General features: G+C 52.8%; 1 protein-coding gene across 1 annotated transcript; it reads left to right on the forward strand.

Moving 5' to 3' along the window:
* LAESUDRAFT_415420 (uncharacterized protein) lies at positions 1-432 on the forward strand. The gene is made up of 2 exons (XM_040902368.1): positions 1-195; positions 251-432. Exons 1-2 carry the CDS (start codon positions 103-105, stop codon positions 386-388), a joined length of 231 nt encoding a protein of 76 aa, XP_040760135.1. The 5' UTR covers positions 1-102; the 3' UTR covers positions 389-432.
* Positions 433-2970: the final 2538 nt, after the last annotated feature.

A 2970-nucleotide genomic window follows, 5' to 3' on the forward strand; every position in this document is an offset into this window, starting at 1 on the left:
GTTATGTGCCCGATAGTGACCTGCATCCACTTTCGTAGGTGAGCCAGGGTTGTGACACTAGCGGAGCGCAATGGGTACGAAGGGGTTGGCACTCACAGCCATATGATGTTTGCTCACACGCGAACCTCGCGAGTCAAGAATGAACAGTTCTGGGTGCTGCGGTGGTTCTTCGAGGTCCAGAAAAGGCCTATCGCGGTGCGCTGCGTTGATTGCTCGGTGTTCGACGTGTCATTGAGAAGAACGCGCATAGGGCCAGACTCACGGAGAACCTCAATTTTACGCATCTTCTCACTTCGACATTTGGCAGACTCGGAGGTATGCCGAAGATATTTCTCCTTCATGTTCGAGAGATTTTGGATGCCTGTATCTCGATGCACGTTTTTTTTAACCTATGAATACGAGCCTCATTTTATACATTTTACTGTGCAGAGACCGCCTGTCGGAAAGCATCAGTGAACAAATGCACCGACCTCGGTACTTATCCTGCAGTGCAATTGCCCCATTTCTAAATGCAAGAACATGGACACCAGGACATGTGAGAATTTACGTAAATTTCCGATATGAAGTCTTGGTCATCAGTAATTAAACTGGTCCCGAGATTGACTTCGCGAGCACATCTAGATGATGCATCGTGGTCTCCTGACACCGCAGACAGTGGGCTGGACATGGCCAGTGAACTCGGCCAGCTAGGCCGGCGTGGCGGTTGTGTGGAAAGCAGCAAGGCGTGAGATGAATCGAAGGGTTCGGATAACACTCGGTTGGCACGAAGAGATGAACTCTGTGCCGCGTGTCACTCCTCGGACGCAGGATATGTGACACCAGATACCATGAGTTCTGCAGAACATTAATATTCTGAGTTTTAATTTTCGAGTTGGACGGGGGTGGTCTCTGCCTAGAAATTCACAAAAGCCTTTATCGAGGAACTTGAAGCTCCGTGCAATCCCCTTCCCCTCATTGTGCCACCATTCCCTGAAACGCCCCTGCTCTTTACAATGTCTCTAACCCTAGGACGGTGAGACTACCCCTCTGTACCTCGCTGCTGTGAAATGACGTGCACCCACCTGAATACACCAGCAGCACTCGAACACATCTTCCTAGCAAATGACACCTGACCATAGCGAAGCGCACCTAGAGCAGTGCAAGATAAGTGTCTGCATAGTTCATCTAGAGCGAGGTAAAATGAAGCAGACACACAGGAACATTTTAGAAGCTCTCAGTGATCGCACATGCAAGTCAACTATCACGTCCAAAGCACGTCGATTGCCGCCACCTGCCCCAACATAGTCACATGTGTGCGTTCAGCTATATGCCACCTGCTCAACGGTACGCATCTCCCGTGCATTCCAACATGCATTGTCACTCATCAGAAATTCGCCCGATCTGTGCGTTTCCCTACAGGATCAATATGGGTGCTATGAGCACATTCAAGCAAGTACCTTCTTCATCAGTGCGGGTAGGCGCGTTGGGATATTAGATTGCTTACATGTCTATACAGCTCCGTGGACGCGAATGGGCAAGTTCTTCAATGTGAACAGCGATCAAGGTCTGATGATGGCATCTGATATATTCAAGGTGAGTCATATCCATGACAAGATTTTCGCGAGCACTTACGCCGGCTCGCACCAGATCTAACATCATCTTCACGAACGAAGACATGAACAAACTATTAGAAGCAAGGAGACTCCCATGATAAGGTATGCACCGATTTCATACTTCGCGAGCTCTACAGCTGGCTGAACTTCTCCCCGTCGACCCTCGGACGTGAGCAGCAAACATCGTCTTTGCGAGCGGACTCATTCTATCAAGCATTCGACGATGCCATTTACACCCCCACATCCATACCGAGGTGGCTTGCCGGTGTACCAGTGGCCTGCTTCGCATGTGTGTCGCCAACCTCAGGTCGTCTCCTAGCCATGAACCGAACAACATGATTAGCAGGACAGACCCGATGCACATGAAGATTCACGGAGCCATACCGATGCTCCCGTATGATAATGCTGCAGGTTCGCGAGTGTGTAGCTCATACAGCCGACACGTTACCCGACCATCACTGGTTCTTCCGGAGCCCACATCTGGACCAAGGAGGCCCGCTCGTCCTCCACGGTTCATGACACCATCTGAGCTTCGTCCGAAGTCACGAACGTGTCAATACCATCAGCGCGATGGACTCACCGTGTACGACGAATCACGAGGCGTCACTTATAGCCGGTCCGCATGAGAGCAGCGCACACTGCTCCTGCTGCAGCAGCTGCCACAACTGGCTGAGCGGTCTTACATGGCTCGTCGCGACATCCTTGCCGGTACCGGGCGCTCACCTCGAGCTCTCAGCAACGCCTACCCACGAAACATCGCGCGATCTCGTCAAGAGCGTGCCTGACCATCATCATATCCCCCGGGTCATGAGCCTGACGACACGATCTGCTCGACCGTCAAAACGTCTGGCAAGACACGTCGGACCCAGCTTGCGCTCTCACACAAATGAGCGACAGGCTACCGGCTGTCTAGCTGGTGTCAGCGGATCTGCATCGTGCGCCCGCAGCGTCATTCGCGCAAGTTCGATACCCGGCGCATGCCTCGGAGATGTAACACGGTGGTAGATTGTCGACCAACATGTCGGCCTCCCAGGGACCTCGATTTTCCGCGTTCCCGGGATGTGCATCGTGCTCTGCTTCATGTTGCTCGCGAAACCAACCTACACGACCATCACTGCCATTCGCGACAGATTCTAGGACCAGGGTACAAACAAAACTCACCATCACGACATCAAACCTGCATGGTTTGTGTTAGCCCACACCAGATAACGGTCGCGCGGAGTCGTTGCACGCCTTGAAGCGGCCGCACATCCTCCAAGTCCGGCGCCCTCAGCATACTCGCGCGATGCCGACTGAACGTAAGCCATAGCGGGGCCATCCTTGCTTACCGTGAAGCTCGTGGGCATGCATGCGCCCATGTTGGCCATAGGTACGCCAA

The sequence above is a fragment of the Laetiporus sulphureus genome (assembly GCF_001632365.1).
Source record: "Laetiporus sulphureus 93-53 unplaced genomic scaffold LAESUscaffold_49, whole genome shotgun sequence".
NCBI classification, from domain to species: domain Eukaryota; kingdom Fungi; phylum Basidiomycota; class Agaricomycetes; order Polyporales; family Laetiporaceae; genus Laetiporus; species Laetiporus sulphureus.